Source organism: Pelophylax lessonae (assembly GCF_965119305.1).
Source record: "Pelophylax lessonae genome assembly, chromosome: 2".
NCBI classification, from domain to species: domain Eukaryota; kingdom Metazoa; phylum Chordata; class Amphibia; order Anura; family Ranidae; genus Pelophylax; species Pelophylax lessonae.
The window spans coordinates 451043137-451066586 of record NC_138769.1 but is presented as its reverse complement, the minus strand read 5'-3'; the positions used below and the strand labels follow the sequence as shown (position 1 = coordinate 451066586).

General features: G+C 43.7%; 1 protein-coding gene across 2 annotated transcripts in view; it reads right to left on the bottom strand.

Annotated features, from left to right (window-relative positions):
* GAS6 (growth arrest specific 6) overlaps positions 1–20731 on the bottom strand; it is a 130448-nt gene extending 109717 nt beyond the window's left edge. Inside the window, exons 1-2 of one of the 2 annotated variants that reach the window (XM_082246003.1) lie at positions 20423–20731; positions 13639–13805 (exon numbers count right to left, since the gene is read on the bottom strand). In XM_082246003.1, the coding sequence (XP_082102129.1) occupies positions 13639–13805; positions 20423–20492 (237 nt within the window). In that variant the 5' untranslated portion in view covers positions 20493–20731. The remainder of the gene's footprint in view (positions 1–13638; positions 13806–20422) is intronic. The other variant, XM_082246004.1, reaches the window with a different exon arrangement.
* Between the last annotated feature and the right edge of the window lie 2719 nt (positions 20732–23450).

The following is a 23450-nucleotide window of genomic DNA, read 5'->3' as shown; positions in this document are numbered from 1 at the left end:
CTGCTCTATAACATCTTAGTGGTGATCTTCAGTAGTTTGCCTATGTAATAGGAGTCAAAGTGGGGTCTTCTGATGTTCTAAGACTTACATTTTTCCAATTATGAGGTCATGAAATATTTCACGCTATCATAAGCCAGGGCTAATGGCTTTGAGTTCTATATGGATTGATTTTTCAAGTTCTACAATAATAGTAGAAGTAAGCATCCCTAGAAAAATAATCACCTTAACAAATTGTCAGTTACCAGTGCCTGCAATTCAGTTCTGTTGACAGCACAAATGACAAACAATTATACATTTAAAGTGTATCTATGGCCAAAATGTAAAATTATATAACAATTTCCACATTGTATTGCCATTATTTCTACCCTACTCCTAATAATGTGAAAGAAATTGAAGCATGTAAACTTACTTTGGGAAAATCTCACACATTTACTTCCTTAAATTCTGTGACACATTCACTATGCCCTGTGAGTAGGCACCGCTGAGTCACGCATTTCACAGAGCTTGCCTTTTAAACTACAGAGGCGCTTCAGGAGGTGGAGTTAGTACAGCAATCACTAATTGCAGGAAGCAAGGTACCAGTGAATATGTAGTCAATAGAAATTGAAAGTAAACCAAAGCAGCTGCAAAGCATGCCAGGAATGCAGAAAGTTGTAGCCAGCAGACAGGCAGCACTCACAAAATGAAAGGAGATTTTTCAAGTAAGTTTATTTTGGATTGTCAAAATACCTATTGTTTGTATTGGTATTACAATGCTGATGTTATCATATTAAACTGTATGCTGTCACTATAGATCTTCTTTAAATATCTTACAATCCAAATAGCTAAATATATGTATCCATTAATTTTTAATAACTTTCAGCGGATATAAGAATGGCTGGGAAGATTGTCAAAGGCTATAAAAAATGCATTAACTGCAGACTAAAAGATTTAATGGGCACCACTTTAGCCAGGTTCATTGTCATTGTGTTTTCTATTAGCCTATACCCCAAAGACAAGTAAAATATTCTATTAAGACATAGAAGCATGTCATTTCTTCAAAGTGATCTTGTGGTGAACTAGAATGGCACGGTGCACTGCACAGTGTACATTGCAGTGCACAATACCATTCCATCCCAACAGAAGATCACCTTCAAGAGAGGATGCACTTCTCTTTGCACAAAAAAAAAAATCTCTCACTTGTCAAACGTGCAGAGCAAAACTAGAAAAGGTGAAAGAATAAGGTAATGACCTCTGGAGGTGTAGGTATATACTGGGTATCGCCTATACAACTCCTTCCTCTGCATAAAATACCATTACTGTGAGATACCTCCAGGAACGCATCAAAGGATTTCACCGGTATGGGGCTCCTTTGGAGGAACACAGAACATGAACTTGAATTTAACCACACTACTCAACAGGCAATTTGGCCTGCATAGGAGGTATGAGAATATATGTGGGGACAGGATTACTTTGTATTTATTCATGCTCCCACTTAAAATAGGTGCAAAAAAGAAGTCTGTCCCTGTCCATACTGGGGAGATTCACCTTCACTAGTGTACTAGGGACGATTGCCACCAGCACACCAACGTTTTGTAATTTGCCTCTAGAACAGTGGTCTCCAAACCTTTTAAACAAAGGACCAGTTTACTGGCCTTCAGGCTTTAGGGGGGCCAGACTGAGGCCAGTGGGAGTAGAAAATGCCCGATCATTGGTATTATTGGTGGGTGTGGGGGGTGGGGGTGGTATTGCCACATTGTTGGTATCCGTGAGAGGAAGAGTGCCCCATCACTGGTATCACTGGTGGCAGTGGGAGAAAGAGGGCCCCATCACTGGTGGCAGTGGGAGAAAGAGGGCCCCGTCACTGGTGGCAGTGGGAGAAAGAGGGCCCCGTCACTGGTGGCAGTGGGAGAAAGAGGGCCCCGTCACTGGTGGCAGTGGGAGAAAGAGGGCCCCGTCACTGGTGGCAGTGGGAGAAAGAGGGTCCCGTCACTGGTGGCAGTGGGAGAAAGAGGGTCCCATCACTGGTGGCAGTGGGAGAAAGAGGGTCCCCTCACTGGTGGCAGTGGGAGAAAGAGGGTCCCCTCACTGGTGGCAGTGGGAGAAAGAGGGTCCCCTCACTGGTGGCAGTGGGAGAAAGAGGGTCCCCTCACTGGTGGCAGTGGGAGAAAGAGGGTCCCATCACTGGTGGCAGTGGGAGAAAGAGGGTCCCATCACTGGTGGCAGTGAGAGAAAGAGGGTCCCATCACTGGTGGCAGTGGGAGAAAGAGGGTCCCATCACTGGTGGCAGTGGGAGAAAGAGGGTCTCATCACTGGTGGCATTGGAAGAAAGAGGTCCCCATCATTGGTGGCATTGGAAGGAATAGGACCCCATCATTGGTGTCAGTGGAAGGAATAGGACCCCATTGTTGTATCAGTGACATGATTTATGAACCATTATTGGTGTCAGTGGGGGGGACTAGTGCTCTATTGTTGTGATCAGTGACAAGATTTAAGAACTGTCATTGGTGTCAGTGGGAGGAATAGTGCCTTGTATCATTGTATCAGTGGGAGGAATAGTGCACCAAGGGCCGAATAAAGGCAAGCAAGGGCCACATCCGTTCCGGAAGCCAGTTTGGAGACCACTGCTTTAGAAGAATAAAGAGAAATCATCCTTTTTGAAACCGATTCTGGTGACAACTTTCTCAAAGGGTTTTCCCCTAGCTTTGGAGAGCCATCCTTACTTCTTCTCGAGTCTTGGGGACATGAAGCAAAGGCCGTTATGAATCTAAGGTCCCATATTTAGTCCTTTACAGTATATGCTGTCTGTAGTCAAATATTAAATGCAACTTTTCATAGAAGCTATCGCATAATTATTTCTCCAGATACTTTTTTTCTAAAATGAAACAAGGAAAAATAATTAAATGGATAGTCTTAAAATTAAAGGCTTGGCTATGACCTTATAACCTATAAACTTTTGTGTTGGGTGTGATGGAACAAAGAAATAACATACAACTAAACAAAGTATTATAAAAAGGAAGTGTAATTACTTAAAAACTGTGTCTCATTGGCTGTTGTTGGCTATGTTTTCTTATGTTTAAATCGAATTGTGCTTTCTGGTTATTGACTGTATAAAAAGGGACAAGACAGGGTGGCAGAAATCAATAAATTACCTAATGGTGATGACCTCACTCTCCACCTCTACCCTGTGAAGAGGTCACATGTGTGCATTTAATTCTTAAGGTCAAAAGAAATCCTAGTACAGACAGCCTCTGGCAATATGCTCCTTTGTCTCCCCACTACCAGAATCATTGGAACAAAAAGGCAATTGTATTGGGCATGAGTATTTGGACACTGCATTTAATTAAATGCAACTTGTATACTGACATCAAATAGTATTTTTTTATTTTTAAAAGAAAACTTTTCTGATTTGGGGTCAATTACTCAAACTAAAATGTACATTCAATAACTGAATGAAAGTTAGCAGTGACTGATCCCCCTTCCCTTCAGACCGTTCCATAGGTATCCAGCAAAGATCTATCTGCCTTTTAAAGAAATTGTAAAACCCATAAAAAAAAACAAACAAACATGTTATACTTACCTGCTCTGTGCAATGGTTTTGCACAGAGCAGCCCCAATCCTCCTCTTCTCCTGGCTCCCCCCTCCCCCCCCCACTAGGTGGCCACCATAGCAAGCCACGTGCAGGCGGGTTGGCTCCGATGTCTACTCAGTTTGTCGACTGACACACAACGCACAGGTCGGACTCGCCCCCACTTTGTCCTCACTAGCAGTAATTGACAGCAGCAGGGTCCAATGGCTCCCACTGCAATCTCTGAGCCTTTGAGGAGGGAGAAAGATGCTGCTCTCATGCACAGCGCTGGATCGAGATCAGGCTCGGGTAAGTATAAGGAGGGGCTAAGGGGGGTGCTGCACTTAAGATTTAAAAAAAAAAAAAAAAAAAACCTAATGCAGAGAATGCATTAAACGTAAAAAAAAAACCTTCAGCCTTTAGAACCACTTTAAGATTGGGGTCCAAGAAGTATTTTCTTGCAAAGGAAATGGGTAAAATTAATGGGGAAAGTTAATGTTACCCAGAGATGGGCTGGTGTGTCAATGGTTAACTTTAAGGGTAGGTAGGTAGGTTAAGGATTAATTTACAATAAGGCTATGTCAGGTTAATCATTAGTGATGGGCTTAAAATTATGAAATATTTGGAGACACTTAACTTTTTTTTGGGGGTCCAAAAAGACTTGCACCTTACTACAGTAAACACTCATTGTGCAGGGTATAAGTATATCTAAGGCTGGGAGAATCCAGATACTTGTCAAACTTATGGTGAGAAGTGCAAGCAAAAACACAAAGCAGTCATAGCAATTACTCAACTAGCCTGTGAAACTCATGGAAATGTGTCACCTCATACAGCTATGGAGGGTTTTTGGAAAATGTCAATAAAAGATAAAAATGAAGCTTAAGTGTTGTCAGGTTCTAAAGCAATGTGAAAAGACCTTGAGATGGAGTGTAATAAAGTGGGGACCAAATACGTTTGTGTTTTGCAACTAAATATTAAAATCAATCAACGTAAGGATCAGGTTGTCTTGAAACAGACAGTTTTAGATTCCCAATCTTGAATTACAAATATTATAGTTTGAATTCTCAAAAGGATGCCAGCTTGATCAGCAAAAAATGCTAATAACAAAATGACAGCCTCTCTCAGATGGATGATGATTTTAAGATAGGAAGATAGAAGTTGCAACGCACGCTGCCTCGATCTGGGCCCTTACCTTGAACAGCACGCCGTTTTCCCCACTTCCGGGTATGGAGCGAGTTCATACGAGCGGACTCGGGAGATAGCCGCGAGGCTTACAAGTCTGCTAAAGGCGCACCAGTTTATTTATTTTTTTTTTCTTATCCAGCGAATATATTTTACATTATTCTTGTGTGATTGGCGTGATGTTTTTTTAAATAAAGAGGGTTTTTACCGTCTACACTATGAGGAGTCTTCTTCCTTCTATAACATACAGGCGAAAAATCGTGGACCCCCATTCTTCACCAGGAAACCGGAACCACTGTGACCAAGCTTTTACTGATTCCTGCTGGCGTACGCCACCTGGAATCCGTCAGATCTGGTAAGTGGGAATTCTTACCATTCTACACCGAAGCGGAGGGTCACACCACTGTTGCATATATGTATGCACTGGCACTTATTAGAGTCCCATGAAAATACTTTTTTTGCACATTTGCACTAGCTTGCATCAGCACTATTGCACTACGGACTTTATGAATTTTATGTATGATTGATTTATTTGTAGGATATTATTGTCTTTCCCTGCACTATATATTTTTAAAGGGATTTTTTTCACATTGGAATTTTTTAGAGCATATTTGGCTGGTTTTATTCACTTTTTCACTTTTTTAATTGTATCATCTATTTATTGAGCAATCAATAATAGCACATTGCACCTTATATTATTTGGAAAGAATTGGTATATGTATGGTGATATCTTACCGTTGATTCATTTATTGCACTTTAAAACCAATTACCTATGGATGGTACACATAATTTGTTTTAAAACATATTTATTGTCACATTAGCACTACGCAAAAAAAATTTTTTTTAATATAGGGGTAGCGCAGTTTTATTTACCTGCAGGAAGATAGAAGACTTTGGGGAAAGATCTGAGTACATACATAGAAGGGGCAGCTTTTATTTTTATTTTTTTATTTTTTTACGTTATTACAGTACCCCAATGAAATGCAGTGCATTAGGAATGAGATACAAGAGGAGAAAGCCCTTATTCCAGGGGCCAGCCTGTAAAGTGGTCATTGTACTGGCTATAATAAATCCTTCAGACAGAGCACAAAAGGGACAAGAGACGGATTCCAGGTAGTTACACTGCTTGCATCTCAAAAATATATTTAATGATTTATTAATAATTACAGAGATGCCCTTTAGATGTGCCTGGCGTTTGACATTAAATCCAGAGACAGCAAGGCTTCAGAAGGGGAGCAGCAAAGGCAGCTGCTGTAATTCTCTCATGACAAGTTTCCTTTAAAAAGAACTTAGAAACTGTAGCATACACTTTTTGATTCCTGGAAACTGTAGCATACACTTTTTGATTCCTGGAAATAGCATTTATTTTTTATTCCTGCTGTACTATGCAAGAATAGCCATGCACACCCTATCGTTTTAAAATAAATTCTTCTGCCTGTGTGTAACTGCAAGAGCCAAGTGGACCCTAAGGCTACGTTCACATGTGGGCGTAGCGATCCGGAATCATTGCAAATCGCGGGACGCCTGTGCGATGCCCGTGATTTGCAATGGCACCCCAAACGCTGTGCATGTTGCCGTGATTTCCGCCTGCCGAATTGCGGTAACATCGTGCAAACAGAATTGCGGGACGCATGACGCACAAAAGAAGCTCTTGTACCTTTCTGGGCGTCATGTGTCCTGCGATTCTGTTTGCGCGATGTTACCGCGATTCAGCAGGCGGAAATCGCGGCAACATCGCAGAGAATTTTCGACCAAACAGAATCTGGCGTGCAGACTTTAAAATTTTTGTTGGCCGTCACCAGAACGGCCGATTGTTCGCCAGTCAGTACAGAATTCGGCCGACAAACAGCAGATTAGCAAGACTGGGCATGCTCAGAAAAGAAAAAACACACGGAAATGTAACCATCACATGGCATCACTTCTGCAGTCGGCTGTTGTTGGCCGACAAAATTCGTGTGCAGTCTTTAGCACTTTTCAGGCGACAGGACAGCACCGGACAAAAGATGGCCGATCGTTCGGCCGACATTCGGTACGTGTGTACGGGGCTTAAGGCCTCTTTCACACGGCCGCTCCGTATCTCCGTATATCACCCCATCCGTTTGCGGGTGATATACGGACATAATGCATGTCAATGGGATTGCGGATGTCAGCAGATGACCATCTGCTGACATCCGATTTGCGTCCTTTCAGTTCTGTTCCGTTTTTTGGAACGGAACAGAACCTTATTTTTCTTCCCTTAACAAAAAGGAACGGATGCAAAATACGCAATCCCCATAGACATGCATTATGTCCGTATATCATCCGCAAACAGATGAGATGATATGAGGACATACAGACCAGATGACACAAGTGTCACCCGTGTCCGTGAAAAAAAAGGTGCCGGAGCGGATAAAAAAAAAACGGAGCGGCCATGTGAAAGAGGCCTTAAGGGGATAGATTTGTTGCAGTTGTGTAACATTACCCACTTTAAAGACTATACCATGAAAGTTTAAAGGTAGAGCTTAACCCTAACTAGATGGCATAAAGCATGTGAAAGTATAGCGCAAAATTAAAAGTGGGTTTCAACGATATTTCAGCATTTTTTGAATTTCAGTGCTGCCCATCTCCTCTGTCTTTAGTGTATCCTCTTCCTGTCACCATACATGTGCTATGGCAGTAGCTGCATTTCATTTCTCTTTTAAGCTTCCTGATGTTGACAATCATGGTGGCATAGCGACTTAAAATCACTGATGAAAGTGCATGCGACATGGTGACAACACAGGAGAGCAACTGGGAAATGGAAAAAGCACTGTCACCCCTTAACAGGGAGTACCCAAAAAAACAGCCTCATTGTCTAGATAACCTTTTTTAACAAGGGTGCGGTGGCACACTAGGGTGCCTTCTGGGTTCTTCATTGCCTTGACAAAATGCCTAAAAAATTTTCCAATTGTCCAAAAAATTTGGAGGGAAAATTTACAAGGTCATAGATAACTCCTCTCTCCAGGAGAGGCACCAAATTCAGGGCAGGGCAGGGCAATGCCTATCAAGAAGCAACATGAATTTCTTGCTTTGCAGTATGCCAGCCTTTTTCAACCAGGGTTCCACAGCACCCTGATATGCCATCTGGATTCTTCAGAGGTGTCCAAAACTGTCCCACAATTGTCAACAAACTAGTGGGTGGATCAAGTCCTGCCTTTTACACAAGGCCACAGGTTTTTGTTGTGCGGACCTTATTTGCCCCTTTCCTGCTGCTCTCTGTCAGCACTGGGGTCACATTAGCAAAGGGGGGGGGGGGGGGGGAGAGACTGAGGGAGAAGAGAAAGTTTGGAATAGTAGTCAGTACCAATATGCCAAGGTAGAGGAAGAAATCACCTATAACGTTGGGTGTCCCACGTGTGTGAATACTGCTGCAATATGTAAAACTATTAGTTTAGTGTTTTACATTTTACAATGGGGTGCCCCAAAATTGTGTAGAATTTTAAAGGGTGCCTTGAATGAAAAAAGGTTGAAAAACACTGGTCTAGATTATCAGTTATACCCATCAATCTGTTGACCACTCTCAGATTTACCCTCACTTCCTGTCCCAGTTACTATGGTCACCAGGACAAATACAGTGGTGAATCTCCCCATCAGAGACCACAAAAAAAACATATTGGTAGTTCTGAGACTGAAGCGGCACACAACGAATATGAGCTCCCAACAAAAATTTCAGCCAAGCGCTCACTCCGAAGGGGAAGACTGGCATGCTGCTCTCCTCAGGCAGGGAACTCCAACATGGGTACATAAGAAAAAGAAAGAAAGGAGGCGCAAACACCTAGTGCATTAACTGTTTGTATAATTTTAATTAAATGGCAAATGCGTACTCACTGACATGAAGATAATAAAATCGTGTTACAAGAATCCACCATACGTGAACTGGAACATGTCCTTGAAGTCAGGACAGCGAACGCGTTTCGTGAGTCAAGCCCCCTTCCTCAGAAGCTTCTTGTAACATGACTTGAGTATGAGCTCCCGTTCACATTGGAGCGATTTTTTTATGCAAATTTCCAGCAATGGCAGTGTTTAAATTGGAGCGATGCCAACCTTGTGGTGCCGCATCGATTTGAAAAAGTAGAACATGCACTACTTTTGACGATTTTGGGTGCGACTTTTATACCCAAAGTCGCACTGAGATCCCGCTATGATCAGGTGAAGTCACACAATTTCAAAAGCCGCAGTAAGTGTAAACAGGGGCTAAGGGATACGTTCACAGGTTGTGAGCAAAAAAAAAATACCTTCCGTATGGGCAGACAGTTGCTGAAGTGCAGGAAGGATCAATAAACTGCAAGGGCGCTAACCAGCGACCTTGCAATTAGTTGAGAACTACAAACCGCCTGCCACAGTGGAAAGCAGAATTTGTAGTTCATTATTTCACAGATAGCTGTGAATGAATGACGCAGTTGTGTGAGCGGAGCCCCACATAGCAACTCTGTTTTTAAATTGTCACAGTGGGTACAGGAAGAAGATCCGCTGTCACAGTGGGGGATCGGAGGGGAGGGGAGGGGGGGTGCAGGACTGCTGCATTAGTAACATATTATATGTTAAATGTTACACACTGAATACCATGGCAATAATACACAGTTGAGTGTTTAATTTATTGGCATCTACAACAATAAAATTAGGTTTTCAATGTGCCAAGTGCTTATATTAATAAAATAAATGCAATAAAGTTAATTTACTAAAGCTACAGAGTGCTTCATTGAACAAGCTTAAAGCGGAGTTCCACCCATTTATAAAGTTGAGATGTACGTAATCCCTTTTAAATATGCTTTTACCAATGCAAACAATTTTTTTTCTTTTTTGTAAGGAAATACCGTTTTTCTTCATTATTCATTCGCACTTCCGGGCCCTGCCGCCTATAGGCGATTACGTCACTCGGCGATTCGCAAAGGCTCCTGGGATAGCGGCGTCATGTTTCCCAGCAGCCCTTGCGAATCGCCTAGTGATGAAATCTCGCGTTATTTCCAGACCGGCCCCAGCTGTTCTCAGGGATGTATTGCATTCAGTCCGCGCACCGCCCCGCCTCCTCTCAGTGAGCATTGACTGAAAGCATTACATCCCGTAGAGCTCACTACGGGATGTAATGCTTTCAGTCTGCGCTCACTGAGAGGAGGCGGGGCGGAGCGTAAACTGAATGCAATACATCCCTGAGAACAGCTGGTGCCGGTCTGGAAATAATGTGAGATTTCGTCACTAGGCAATTCGCAAGGGCTACTTGGATAAATGATGCCGCTATCCCAGGAGCCCTTGCGAATCGCCGAGTGACGTAATCACCTATAGGCAGCAGGACCCGGAAGTGCGGATGAATAAAGAAGAAAAACGGTATTTCCATACTAAAAAAAAAAAAATAGTTTACATTGGTAAAAGGCATATTTAAAGGGGATTACATCTCAACTTATTAAAATGGGTCTAACTCCGCTTTAAGTTAGAAGCTGATTAGCTACCATGCACAGCTGCACCAGATTTTTCACTCTCCAGTTTTAGTAAATCAACCCCAATAAGTGTGTAATCTTATCTATGCCCAATGTTAACACACACAAACACACACACATACATTTCATAACTGAAGAGTTGCAACATGGGAGGTATGCTCTATAAACAATCCACAGTCCATAATAAACAGTGCTTTGTTAGGTGTGTGAAACTAGCTATGGAACAGGATATACATAATATAGTGTCCTGTGTTTCAGAGCTCTATGGGTGCTTTGCAAAGCATATGAAACTCTTAGGTACCAGGATTCCATTATAAAGCTAATTTACCAGTAGAGGCGGTCCCCGGGTTACAAACATCTGACTTACAAACGACTCCTACTTATAAACGGAGAGAAACAGGAAGTGAGGAGAAATCTACCCCTAGGAAGGGAAATTTACTCCTGTAAGAGTTCTCTTGGGAAAAAGGTGTCTCCACTAAAGCTTTATCACTAATTCTTGTTTCCACAACCACCCAAAATTTTCAAAATCCAATTGTCATAGGGACAGAAAGGGTCATTTCACACGGGACGGAGTCCGTTCTGCTTAGCGGGGGATCGATCCGCCGATCCCCGCTAAGCAGGCGGATGACAGCTCCGTCTCCGCTCTGTGTGCGGAGACGGAACTGTCAGATCCCCGCTGTCCTCTATGGGGAGATCGGATGAGAATGGACCGCCTGTCATGGACAGGATCGGATCGGAGAGCAGCGGGTGTCAGCGGACATGACATCACTGACATCCGCTGCCCCATAGGGATGCATGGAGCATCTGATCAGGTCCACCTGAAAAACTGACAGGCAGATTGGATCGGATCGCCTGTGTGAAAGGGGCCAAAGTGAGGTGAAATCTTCTGAACAGGGGCACAGACAGCAAAACACATGTTACAGAAGTGTTAACCCTTCCCTACGCTATCCAAAAAAATTTAAAAATTATTATTTTGGCTGGAGCTACACCTAAAAAAATTTACCTGTTCAGACTTATGAACAAATTCAACTTAAGAACAAACCTACAGACCCTATCTTGTTTGTAACCCGGGGACTGCCTGTAATAAAGAGACAGCAATTTTGATGCAAGTGCAAGATTTAATGCCTTTCGCCCTTTACATACAGTTGTGTTCCAAAGATATGCACTTTAACTTTGAATAAGAGTAGGAAAGAGTTAAAACCTGACAGCTGAATTTTCTTACAAAGCGTTGTCATAATTGGAAATTTACCTTTACCTCTTGGGGACAAATTCTGGACTTTTCCCTAACTTTCTCTCTCATTGACAATGGTCACCAGGACAAATAAAGGGTGAATCTTCTCAATAGAGACATATCAATAAAAACCTGACAGAGGTTCTAACCATTCCTCACTCTATCCTTCAAAAGGTTTTACCCAAAGATAAACTTTAAAGCGTAAGTACATTTTTATAACAAAAGGCACTTATCCCTATTGCTCCTTTACCCTGACCTAATTCACCCCTCCAAAGATACAGTGCCTTGCGAAAGCATTCGGCCCCCTTGAACTTTGCGACCTTTTGCCACATTTCGGGCTTCAAACATAAAGATATAAAACTGTAATTTTTTGTGAAGAATCAACAACAAGTGGGACACAATCATGAAGTGGAACAAAATTTATTGGATATTTTAAACTTTTTTAACAAATAAAAAACTGAAAAATTGGGCGTGCAAAATTATTCAGCCCCCTTAAGTTAATACTTTGTAGCGCCACCTTTTGCTGCGATTACAGCTGTAAGTCGCTTGGGGTATGTCTCTATCAGTTTTGCACATCGAGAGACTGAAATTTTTGCCCATTCCTCCTTGCAAAACAGCTCAAGCTCAGTGAGGTTGGATGGAGAGCGTTTGTGAACAGCAGTTTTCAGTTCTTTCCACAGATTCTCGATTGGATTCAGGTCTGGACTTTGACTTGGCCATTCTAACACCTGGATATGTTTATTTGTGAACCATTCCATTGTAGATTTTGCTTTATGTTTTGGATCATTGTCTTGTTGTAAGACAAATCTCCGTCCCAGCCTCATATCTTTTGCAGACTCCATCAGGTTTTCTTCCAGAATGGTCCTGTATTTGGCTCCATCCATCTTCCCATCAATTTTAACCATATTCCCTGTCCCTGCTGAAGAAAAGCAGGCCCAAACCATGATGCTGCCACCACCATGTTTGACAGTGGGGATGGTGTGTTCAGGGTGATGAGCTGTGTTGCTTTTACGCCAAACATAACGTTTTGCATTGTTGCCAAAAAGTTAGATTTTGGTTTCATCTGACCAGAGCACCTTCTTCCACATGTTTGGTGTGTCTCCCAGGGGGCTTGTGGCAAACTTTAAAACTACACTTTTTATGGATATCTTTAAGAAATGGCTTTCTTCTTGCCACTCTTCCATAAAGGCCAGATTTGTGCAGTATACGACTGATTGTTGTCCTATGGACAGAGTCTCCCACCTTAGCTGTAGATCTCTGCAGTTCATCCAGAGTGATCATGGGCCTCTTGGCTGCATCTCTGATCAGTCTTCTCCTTGTATGAGCTGAAAGTTTAGAGGGACGGCCAGGTCTTCGTAGATTTGCAGTGGTCTGATACTCCTTCCATTTCAATATTATCGCTTGCACAGTGCTCCTTGGGATGTTTAAAGCTTGGGAAATCTTTTTGTATCCAAATCCGGCTTTAAACTTCTCCACAACAGTATCGAGGACCTGCCTAGTGTGTTCCTTGTTCTTCATGATGCTCTCTGCCCTTTAAACGGACCTCTGAGACTATCACAGTGCAGGTGCATTTATACAGAGACTTGATTACACACAGGTGGATTCTATTTGTCATCATTAGTCATTTAGGTCAACATTGGATCATTCAGAGATCCTCACTGAACTTCTGGAGAGAGTTTGCTGCACTGAAAGTAAAGGGGCTGAATAATTTTGCACGCCCAATTTTTCAGTTTTTTATTTGTTAACAAAGTTTGAAATATCCAAAAAAATTAGTTCCACTTCATGAATGTGTCCCACTTGTTGTTGATTCTTCACAAAAAATTACAATTTTATATCTTTATGTTTGAAGCCTGAAATGTGGCAAAAGGTTGCAAAGTTCAAGGGGGCCGAATACTTTCCCAAAGCACACTGTACATGCTTATCTTGATCTAGTGGTCGCAGCCTCTGTTATTGGTTTACATACAGCTCCACAAGTCTTATGTCTTGAATGCAAATTACACCCTTTAGCCTTAAAGACTTCTGTGGGGCTGTGTCCTGAGGCTGGAGAAGATGGTAGACCGCCCCATAGACGAATGTAAACCAAAGTCTACAGCCATCAAATTCAGGTATCTGTGGAGGGGTGGCTGAATTAGGCTAGTTCAGGGTAAATGGGAAAAAAATGGAAAAGTAGACTTTGTTTTAAACTGCACTTATGTTTTACATAGATAGGTATAAATGGAAAAACTTACAGTTTCTGGATCATTCTCGAAGACTTCCCTTGCCTCTTCTTTAGTGCACTGTTCCTCTACACATTCCCGCTCTAAGTGTCCTTGCTTGGTTTCTTCAAACAGACTATTAGCCCTCTTGTGTCTTGGGCGCAAAAATTGCACAGCTTCTTTAGCAGGCAACAAGACTGCTGCGGCCAACAAATATAAAAATAGAAGGCTGTTACTACATCAATAAAATATTTCCAGAAGCACATCAATAAGTAAAATGATGTATAGCAAACAGCAAGCATTCAGCCTTTGGTGAATTGGAAGCAGAATTGCAGGCGCTTAACATGAGACCTAAAAGCAAGCAGAGATTACTAGCGGAGAGGTGTCTATATCAGTGATTTAAATAATAGGAGGAGGAAGTCTGCAGATAGGAGACACTTAAATGCAAGTACCAAAAAAAAAAAAATGTAAAATAGGCAAAGTTCAACATTACAGTCCATAGAAGGTTCATGGTCTATATGAGGTTCAGGGTGTAGAATCCATAGGCATTGGTATAGACTGCACTGAGGAGCACTGAAGCACATCGGCTGCCAGCTGGCAGAGTAAGAAGCAGCTCTGTTATATGGAGAGAATGTAGGGAAAAGGGGAGCAGTTTCTAGCACCCCTTTTCCTCATGGGATGGCGGCAGGAGCAGGGCAGTTCCAAGGTCCCCTATTGACTTTAAACACAGGGCGAGAGGAGTGATGTCACTGTCTCTGTGGAGAGGGTTAGTTGACCTTTTTCCTGGGGTCAAGGGACCTCCATTCCCACCCAAAAGTTATCACTGTCTCCAGGGAGAATAGGTTAGCTGACCTTTTCCTGGGGTCAAGTGACCTCTTCCCGCTCAAATGTCCCGCCGGAATACTCCAGAACCCTGATCCAGGGGTATTTAAGGGGGCACCTCAGCAGGTCGGGCTCAGTCGCCTCAGAAACGACTGAGGCGACTTTTTTGTTGCGGCCTATATTATGTGGTAGTGTCACCTTTGTGTAATGCAAAGGAGGACAGAATGTTTATGTCAAGATTGAGTGTTTACAATTTGTTATATAATTATTATTATTATTATTGAGTTATTGCTGGAAAAATAATTTTGAGTCAATTTGGTGCACTATACAACCTGAGTCGTACTGATTAGGTTGGTTTTCATGCTTTTTTATGAATAGTTTATAAAAGAAGTTGTTTATTTATGATTAACGTTGAAACCAAAAATAAAGGGCCGCGGCCTTATTTATTCCAACCCAATGTCTTTGTGGTTATTTAAAAAAAAAAAAAGTGTGTGTAAATTCACTTAGAGGTTTGTTTATTTGTTATAATATAAATTTGGGTGTAAATTCCTGCCTGCTGTCCCATGGGAGAAAACAGACGGCGCCGAAGTGCAGCAGTGATTAAAAGTAAAACATTTATTTGGTAAAACACTCACATTTTGCACATTAGTATAGGCTCTGCCTACTACACCTCTGAGAGGGAAACTTACTGGATATATACCCTTGATAGTATGACACCCGGGGTCCTTAATGAAGATCTATAAATCCAATCCATTCTTTAGGCCTTGCTGAAGCTGTGCACCCCGCACGCACAAATATCTGCTTATGACCCTCGATGGTCTGCAGACCAACAACTGTCAGTCTCACACCATCCCCTTTATCCGATCCACCTCTTACCTACAGTATCCCAACATGACCCCCCCCCATATCCTTTATATACATCTGGTATAACAATCCCACGCTTTCTCGCCCCTCTATCTTTAAGCTCATCCACTCCACAAGTCAGTTATTCATCCAGCCGAACACTATGATAATATCCTAACATCATCCCATTTCATTATATGTACACACATATGACCCTCCAATCACCATTGTATATAGTGGCTTTTTCTGCATTTTATATTCTCTTTATAGTTTTCCCTAATTGCTTTTCATTTAGATCAGTCTCTATCTTTGTATTGTACAAGATTATATGATTGTACCATGTACAGCTTTTACTTTGTTTGCATTTCCCTGGGGGGGGGGGGGGGTGCGCGGTTGGCTACATGGTGCATCTTTTTGGGGTGGGCGGGACCAGCGACCTGTGCCTTGTTGTCCACTGGCACCACTGCCCCTATATAACAACAGTAACAATGGCCACCCGGGAGGCCTGATGAAGGAGCACGCATGTTCTGAACGCGCGCCAGCCAACCAGGACACGCCTCCCGCTGCCTCTCCAGTCCCCAGGTGACGATAGGCTTGCTCTTCTACGCCCAGTGCTTAGACCCCCAGAATCCACCAGTGCGGTCGGTAACGCGGGACTTCAAAGGACTACTACCTGCCACCAGGACCTCAGGACTTTTAATCACTGCTGCACGTAGAGCGGCACCACCTGTTTTATCCCATTCTCTAGATTAAGGATTTCCAGCTTCCCAGAGAATCAGCCAGCTATGGTTTATACAGAGTTACATTGGTCCAAGCTGGATTTTAATTTAAACCCTTGCCACAGCCCCGTGGTTCTTTAAAGCAGAGTTTCAGCCTGTATAAAAAAAAAAGGTAAGAGTCAGTAGCTACAAATACTGTAGCTACTAACTTTTAATATGAGGACACTTCCCTTTCCAGGTAAAGGTTTCTCTTACCATGGACACATGGACGTTTTTAGCAGTTTAGTAGCAGGGGAGTTTAGAGGTTGTTTTCTGAACGCCCCAAAATCGTGTTCAGGAGAGGGAATTTTGACCACAAAAAAAAGCTGAACACTGTTAAACGCTTGTAAGCGCCTTTAAATGCACCTACATGCTAGGCTTGTTTAGCACTTCAGCATTTACAGTAGGTCACAAAAGTGAGTTCACCTCTCAGATTTTTGTAAATATTTTATTATATCTTTTCATGTGACAACACTGAAAAAATGACACTTTGCTACAATGTAAAGTAGTGAGTGTACAGCTTGTATAACAGTGTAAATGTGCTGTCCCCTCAAAATAACTCAACACACAGCCATTAGTGCTGGTTCACACTAACGCGGCACGACTTCGGGGGCGACCTGTGAAGTCGCGTGCACCGCGACTTCGGCGCGACTTGCACGGACTTTATATAATGAATGTCAATGCAAGTCGGTCCGATGTCGCCCTGAAGTAGTACAGGAACTACTTTCTAAGTCGGAACGACTTGAGTCGCTCCTATTAGAACGGTTCCCATAGCAGTGCATGGACAGCGACTTGTCAGGCTTACCAGTCGCCTGACAAGTCGCGGTAGTGTGAATGGGCTCTAAATGTCTAAACCGCTGGCAATAAAAGTGAGTACACCCCTAAGTGAAAATTCCAAATTGAGCCCAAAGTGTCAATTCTTTGTGTGGCCACCATTCTTTTCCAGCACTGCCTTAACCCTCTTGGGCATGGAGTTCACCAGAGCTTCACAGGTTGTCACTGGAATCCTCTGGTGAACATTAGAGACCTTACGCTCCTCCACCTTTGGTTTGAGGATGCCCCACAGATGCTCAATAGGGTTTAGGTCTGGAGAAATGCTTGGCCAGTCCATCACCTTTTACCCTAAGCTTCTTTAGTAAGGCAGTGGTTGTCTTGGAGGTGTGTTTGGGGTCGTTATGTTGGAATACTGCCCTGCGGCGCAGTCTCCGAAGGGAGGGGGGATCATGCTCAGCTTCAGTATGTCACAGTAAAATTTGGCATTCATGGTTCCCTCAATGAATTGTAGCTCCCCAATGCTGGCAGCACTTATGCAGCCCCAGACCATGACACTCCCACTACCACGCGTGACTAGGCAAGACACACTTGTCTTTATACTCCCCACCTGGTGGACGACATTACGGAGCCGGTGGATGTTAGAGACCTTGCGCTCCTCCACCTGTATAGTCTTGGCCACCATGCTGCAGCTCAGTTTCAGGGTCTTGGCGATCTTCTTATAGCCTAGGGCATCTTTATGTAGAGAAACAATTCTTTTTTTCAGAGAGTTCTTTGCCATGAGGTGCCATGTTGAACTTCCAGTGACCAGTATGAAAGAGTGAGACTGATAACACCAAATTTAACACACCTGCTCCCCATTCACACCCGAGACCTTGTAACACAAACAAGTCACAAGACACTGGGGAGAGAAAATGGCTAATTGGGCCCCAATTGGACATTTTCACTTAGGGGTGTACTCACTTTTGTTGCCAGCGGTTTACACATTTATGGCTGTGTGTTGAGTTATTTTGAGGGGACAGCAAATTTTCACTGTTATACAAGCTGTACACTCACTACTTTACATTGTAGCAAAGTGTCATTTCTTCAGTGTTGTCACATAAAAAGATATAATAAAATATTTACAAAATTGTGAGGAGTGTACTCACTTTTGTGAAATACTGTATATATCTCAATGGCCAGAATGAATTAAAATTATAGCCAATGAAATAAATAAATGCCCAAACTGCAAACACTGCTAAACTCACTTAAACCGGTTTGAAATATTGCAGCTTAGGTGAGGATTTTCCCCTGTCAGGATAAACCGCATTTACAAGAAAACGCGTGCATGAAGCCTTGTAATTGATGGTGTGCCGATGATCATTGCCGTGGGAAAAAGGAGCAGGTAATGTGTGCATTGTGAAAAACACATCAAAACGCATGAAAGATGCATGAATACCATATTAACCCCTTTGCGCCAGTGCCTTCCAGCCCTTTAAGGGGTTTCAGATGTGGGACAGGGTTTCTGATAATATGACCACTGTGATTGGCTGTCACATAGTAGTATCGATATTCCCATTACACACTTTCCTGGATAAGGATTTAGGAGTAGCGGGTGCTGCAGCAACAACCAGTTGGAACTAGAGACTTCACAGATCAAATGCACATATTCGCCAGCACACCATGGATCGTCAATTATGTCCAGATCTTTAATGAAGAATGATCACAGAAGACATATTGCAACGTTTCGGAGCCGGCGCAGGAAACCTTTGTCCTATGACTGACGGAAGGATCCTGCATGGCTCCGAAACATTGCACAGTGACGTGATCATTCTTCAATAAATATTTAGATGTAATTCATGATCTGTGGTGTGCTGGCGAATATGTGCATTTGGCTGTCACAGAGGTCACGTGATCAGAAAGCTCCAGATCACTAGTATTCATTGGGGGCTTCCCTTGTACCCACCGGCTACTGTGCTTGGAGGTGGTTTTAATAGGGCTGCATATATGTGTGTGGCTGGCATCAAGGAGTTAAAAGGAAAAAGGGAAACATGAAAATACACGCATGTGAACCTAGCCTAAACTGGCCCTAATATGAGTGTGCCTACACAAAGGCATGTGAGACAGGGACCTTGGATGGTCAGTGGCAGGGACTGATGTGAATGTACAGTATGGAAATTAAAGGGGGACTATATAAATGCCTGAAAATTTGTGGGTTTTTTTTTTTATTTTTATATTGCCCGCACTGATGTTCACATTCCTACATTTAAAAAGACACACAAGTGTACCATTTATAAATAAGCTTAATAAATAGAAACATAGAAACATAAAGATAGAAACATAACGATATAAATACATAGATCAGGCTAAATAAATAAAAAATAAAAAACAATATAATAAATAGATAAACAAAGACGCTAAATACATAAAAAATAAAAAAATAAATAATAAAGAGATAATAAAAAAAAAAAGATAAACAAGATAAATAAGCTGGATGAAGCGTGGGACTACTGGAAACCTATTTATCTAGATGGATCACAACATGTCCACTCCTCCTGATACAACAGGCAGATAAAAGCCCTCCAAAGGCTCAATTCCCTAGATATGTCCCCCTGTCCATGGGGAACAAATAATAAAAATAAATATTAAAGAGATAAAAAAAGATAGATAGATAAATAAGCTGGGTGAAGTGTGGGACTACTGGAAGCCTATTTATCTGGAAAGATCAGAACAGGTCTACTCCTCTTGATACAACAGGGAGATAAAAGCCTCCAGGGGGTGCAGTACCCAGGTGTGTGTCCCCGTCCATGGGACACGTTCAAAAATAAAATAAATAAAAATAGATAAAAAACAAAATAGATAGATAAACAAGCTGGGTGAAGTGTGGGACTTCTGGAAGCACATTTATCTGGAAGGATCATAACATGTCCACTCCTCCCGATAGAACAGGGAGATAAAGTCCTCCAGGGGCTCCAGTACCCAGGTGTGTCCCGTCTATGGAGCTCGTTCAAAAAAAAAAAATAAATAAATAACAAAGAGATAAAAGACAACAGATAAATAAGCTAGGTGAAGTGTGGGACTACTAAAAGTGCATTTATCTGGAAGGCTCATAACATGTCCACTCCTCCTGATAGAACAGGGAGATAAAGCCCTCCAGGGTCTCCAGTACCCAGGTGTGTCCCCCTGTCTATGGGGCCTGTTCAATAAAAATAATAACAAAGATAAAAAATAAAAGATACATAAGCTGGGTGAAGTGTGGGACTACTGGAAGCACATTTATCTGGAATGCTCAGAACATGTCCACTCCTCCTGATAGAGCAGGGAGATAAAGCCCTCCAGGGGCTCCAGTACCCAGGTGTGTCCCCCTGTGGCACTCTAGATAAAAGAAGCCCGATCCTTGGTGTCTCTTTAATTTCCATGTGTAGAGAGAAGCAGGCTGGGTGAAGCAATCATGGAGCCTGCTGACAAAGCACACACAGCTCCCTCCTCCCCATGATAAAGCACAGAGGACTGACTCCACACCGTCAGCCTGACCCCCTGAGAGCCGTGTGTGAGAGGAGTCACCTGGGGGCACACAGAGACAAGCGGCACATGCAGGGGACGAGGGGAAGGGAAGATAGCAGGAAAAGTGCCTGGGTACTCACTGGCATGTGTGTAGTCTGCAGCCAGCAGGGTGAGGAGCAGGGCGGCTGTCAGGGTGGCTGTGCCCGGCATGTTGGGTGAGGGTGAGCCGGGCAGACTTGTATGGTTCCTCTTGTATAAGGACAGAGCCGGCAGAGGTGCCTCCAGCTGCAGGAGCTCCTAGGAGAGAATAGCATTCACAGGCAGTAGCAGACACGGCGGGGGAGGCTCACTCCCTCCCAGTCATTTGATAAAAGTTTGCATACATCAACAGACACACCTAGCTGAGCCTGACAGGCTGAAGGAGCAGGAGAGTGCACTGCACAGCACAGTACAGCACAGCATAGTACAGCATAGCATAGCATAGTACAGCACAGCACAGCATAGTACAGCACAGCATAGCCTGCCATCAGCACACTCCAGGGGCTCTCATATCACACTACACACTGGGGAATGGAGCAGCTGTGCAGAGCAGCCAATCAGCTTCCACATTTCATTTTCAAAGGGCTCATTCACATCGGCGCAGAGCCCCGTATAACATTAACAGCTATCCGTTTAGGGCTCATTCACATCAGCGCAGAGCCCCGTATAACATGAACAGCTGTCCGTTTAGGGCTCACTCACATCCGCGCAGAGCCCGGTATAACATTACCAGGTGTCCGTTTAGGGCTCATTCACATCAGCGCAGAGCCCCGTATAACATTAACAGCTGTCTGTTTAGGGCTCACTCACATCAGCGCAGAGCCCCATATAACATTAACAGCTGTCCGTTTAGGGCTAATTCACATCAGCGCAGAGCTCCGTATAACACTAACAGCTGTCCGTTTAGGGCTCACTCACATCAGCGCAAACCCCCCGTATAACATTAACAGCTGTCCGCTTAGGGATCATTCACATCGGCGCAGAGCCCCGTATAAGATTAACAGCTGTCCGTTTAGGGCTCATTCACATCAGCGCAGAGCCCTGTATAACATTAACAGCTGTCCGTTTAGGGCTCATTCACATCGCCGCAAAGCCCCGTATAACATGAACAGCTGTCCGTTTAGGGCTCATTCACATCAGCGCAGAGCCCCATATAACATTAACAGCTGTCCGTTTAGGGCTCATTCACATCAGCGCAGAGCCCCGTATAACATTAACAGCTGTCCGTTTAGGGCTCATTCACACCGGCGCAGAGCCCTGTATAACATTAACAGCTGTCCGTTTAGGGCTCATTCACATCGGCACAGAGCCCCGTATAACATTAACAGCTGTCCGTTTAGGGCTCATTCACATCGGCGCAGAGCCCCGTATAACATTAACAGCTGTCCATTTAGGGCTCATTCACATCGACACAGAGCCCCATATAGCATTAACAGCTGTCCGTTTAGGGCTCATTCACATCGGCGCAGAGCCCCGTATAACATTAACAGCTGTCCGTTTAGGGCTCATTCACATCAGCGCAGAGCCCTATATAACATTAACAGCTGTCCGTTTAGGGATCATTCACATCAGCGCAGAGCCCCGTATAACATTAACAGCTGTCCGTTTAGGACTCATTCACATCGGCGCAGAGCCCCGTATAACATTAACAGCTGTCCGTTTAGGGCTCACTCACATCAGCGCAGAGCCCCATATAACATGAACAGCTGTCCGTTTAGGGCTCATTCACCTCAGCGCAGAGCCCCATATAACATTAACAGCTGTCCGTTTAGGGCTCATTCACATCAGCGCAGAGCCCTGTATAACATTAACAGCTGTCCGTTTAGGGCTCATTCACATCGCCGCAAAGCCCCGTATAACATGAACAGCTGTCCGTTTAGGGCTCATTCACATCAGCGCAGAGCCCCATATAACATTAACAGCTGTCCGTTTAGGGCTAATTCACATCAGCGCAGAGCTCCGTATAACACTAACAGCTGTCCGTTTAGGGCTCATTCACATCGGCGCAAAGCCCCGTATAACATTAACAGCTGTCCGTTTAGGGCTCACTCACATCAGCGCAAACCCCCCGTATAACATTAACAGCTGTCCGTTTAGGGATCATTCACATCGGCGCAGAGCCCCGTATAAGATTAACAGCTGTCCGTTTAGGGCTCATTCACATCAGCGCAGAGCCCTGTATAACATTAACAGCTGTCCGTTTAGGGCTCATTCACATCGCCGCAAAGCCCCGTATAACATGAACAGCTGTCCGTTTAGTGCTCATTCACATCAGCGCAGAGCCCCATATAACATTAACAGCTGTCCGTTTAGGGCTCATTCACATCAGCGCAGAGCCCCGTATAACATTAACAGCTGTCCGTTTAGAGCTCATTCACATCAGCGCAGAGCCCCGTATAACATTAACAGCTGTCCGTTTAGGGCTCATTCACATCAGCGCAGAGCCCCGTATAACATTAACAGCTGTCCGTTTAGGGCTCATTCACACCGGCGCAGAGCCCTGTATAACATTAACAGCTGTCCGTTTAGGGCTCATTCACATCGGCACAGAGCCCCATATAACATTAACAGCTGTCCGTTTAGGGCTCATTCACATCGGCGCAGAGCCCCGTATAACATTAACAGCTGTCCATTTAGGGCTCATTCACATCGACACAGAGCCCCATATAGCATTAACAGCTGTCCGTTTAGGGCTCATTCACATCGGCGCAGAGCCCCGTATAACATTAACAGCTGTCCGTTTAGGGCTCATTCACATCAGCGCAGAGCCCTATATAATATTAACAGCTGTCCGTTTAGGGATCATTCACATCAGCGCAGAGCCCCGTATAACATTAACAGCTGTCCGTTTAGGGCTCATTCACACCGGCGCAGAGCCCTGTATAACATTAACAGCTGTCCGTTTAGGGCTCATTCACATCGGCACAGAGCCCCATATAACATTAACAGCTGTCCGTTTAGGGCTCATTCACATCGGCGCAGAGCCCCGTATAACATTAACAGCTGTCCATTTAGGGCTCATTCACATCGACACAGAGCCCCATATAGCATTAACAGCTGTCCGTTTAGGGCTCATTCACATCGGCGCAGAGCCCCGTATAACATTAACAGCTGTCCGTTTAGGGCTCA